The sequence below is a fragment of the Chlorella variabilis genome (genome assembly GCF_000147415.1).
Source record: "Chlorella variabilis unplaced genomic scaffold CHLNCscaffold_16, whole genome shotgun sequence".
Lineage (NCBI taxonomy): Eukaryota > Viridiplantae > Chlorophyta > Trebouxiophyceae > Chlorellales > Chlorellaceae > Chlorella > Chlorella variabilis.
This window is the reverse complement of record NW_005435072.1, coordinates 612,374-614,014: the sequence shown is the minus strand read 5'-3', so window position 1 is coordinate 614,014 and position 1,641 is coordinate 612,374. Positions and strand designations below refer to the sequence as shown.

General features: G+C 64.8%; 1 protein-coding gene across 1 annotated transcript; it reads right to left on the bottom strand.

The window, feature by feature from the left end:
* Positions 1-428: 428 nt before the first annotated feature.
* Positions 429-1,334, bottom strand: CHLNCDRAFT_136425 (hypothetical protein; the record flags this gene model as incomplete). The annotated part of the gene is made up of 3 exons (XM_005845705.1): positions 429-698; positions 992-1,108; positions 1,272-1,334. 3 exons carry the CDS (start codon positions 1,332-1,334, stop codon positions 429-431), a joined length of 450 nt encoding a protein of 149 aa, XP_005845767.1.
* Between the last annotated feature and the right edge of the window lie 307 nt (positions 1,335-1,641).

The window sequence follows — 1,641 nt, the reverse complement described above, 5'->3', positions numbered from 1 at the left end:
TCTGGTTCTCTTGCCTACCTGCGTAGTGAGAAACGGTACGCAGTGAAGCCAGGCGCGCTGGGCAGCGTAAATCTTGAGGTCGCCAGTCTGGCGGATGGGGTTCTCGAACCTCGAGATACGGTGCAAAGGGCAAGCACCTTTCGGCAACGTCTCACGTCGTTCTGGCCGGAATGGCCCCGAAGTGCGGAAAATGTGGCGGACTCGCTGCGGGACGCCGATTTACAGCGGATCGGGGGGTGATGACGTGGCGCAACGAGAGAGCAGAACGGCTCAGATGTCTCCAAGGCAACAGCCTAACAAGTGCAGCGGCACAGTCGTGAGCAAAGCAAAGCGAGCTAGGAGCAGGACAAGACAGGCTAGATAGAGTTCAATGTGCCGGGCAATGCCGTCAGCCAGGCAGGCAGCCTGCGGCCGGCCGTTGGTCCACATCACGCTTTCGCGCGTGCCGGCGCCGCTGGCTCCGTCGAACCGCCCGCAGATAGCGCCGCCTCGGTGGCCGCGTCCCCGGCGCCTTGCTGTCGCAGGTCTCCGAGCACTGCCGTGTTGCTGTCCATCTGCTGCCTGATGCGAGCCTTCATGTCTGCCAGCTCGCCCCGCAGCCTGCTCATCTCGGCGCTCAAGCTGGTCTGCAGCCCGCTCAGCTCTGCACGGTAGCTCTCCACCTGCTGGTTCATGCGGCTGCGCCAGTCCGCTAGGTCCTGCAGCGCCAGGGAGAAGGCGGGGCAGGCGGCGTGCAGGCAGAGCAGCAGGCCCGTGAAACACACGTGGGGCCAAGCCGTGCCGGCCACATGAGCTGGCTGGAGCATGCGAGGCGTCGGGGCCGGCAATGTGCGCCCTGATCGGCAAAGAAGGGCAGGCAGCAGAAGGATCCTTGCAGGCCAGCTGTGTGCCTGCCCCGCTGACACATGCCGCCCGCATGAGCCTGCACATCACCCCACATGCCACGCCTGCAAAACAACCCAACTTGGGCCCACAGCCCACCGTTCCCCACCTTCTTCATTGATTGCACTCTGATGATGAGCTCCTGCTTGCTGTCGCGCAGCTCCTGTATGGCTGCGGGGTCAAAGTCCGCGCTGGACGCGGCGGAGGTGGTCCGCGGCGCGCCACCCTGCACAGGGCCAGGCACCACGGGCAGGCAGGGCGGACAAGAGTAGGCAGAGGCGGGCTAGTACGCGCAGGACAGCCTGGCGCAGGGCAGCTGATCCTCGGCGATTTGCGGAAACCTAGTGTGGGCAGCTGGTGCAGGAGAGCAGCTCCATCAGCGGCTGCACCTGCTGCGAGTGTAGAGAGGTTGGGCTGCTGGTGCTGCCGCTTGCCGCCGCCTGTGCCGCCATGTCACCGGTCAAGAGCCTGCTGTCTGCCTGCGTCGACTGCGGCTATCACAGGTATTCAGGGATTTGACCACACCGAGGCGCGGGCTAAGGAGCTGGGAGCGGAGTGGTTGCGTGCCAACTGACCGCGCTGGAGGGCGGAAAGCTCCACGAGGCTGGTCAAGCGCACAGGGGCGATGTGCTGAGATCGGGACACTGCGGTGCGGGCTGGGCTCACGAACAGCGCTTGGCGCGTGGTACGGCAATACACCCGAGAACACACAGCGTTCTGTCGCCATCGTCAAACGGATTGCATCGACTGAGCCCCCCC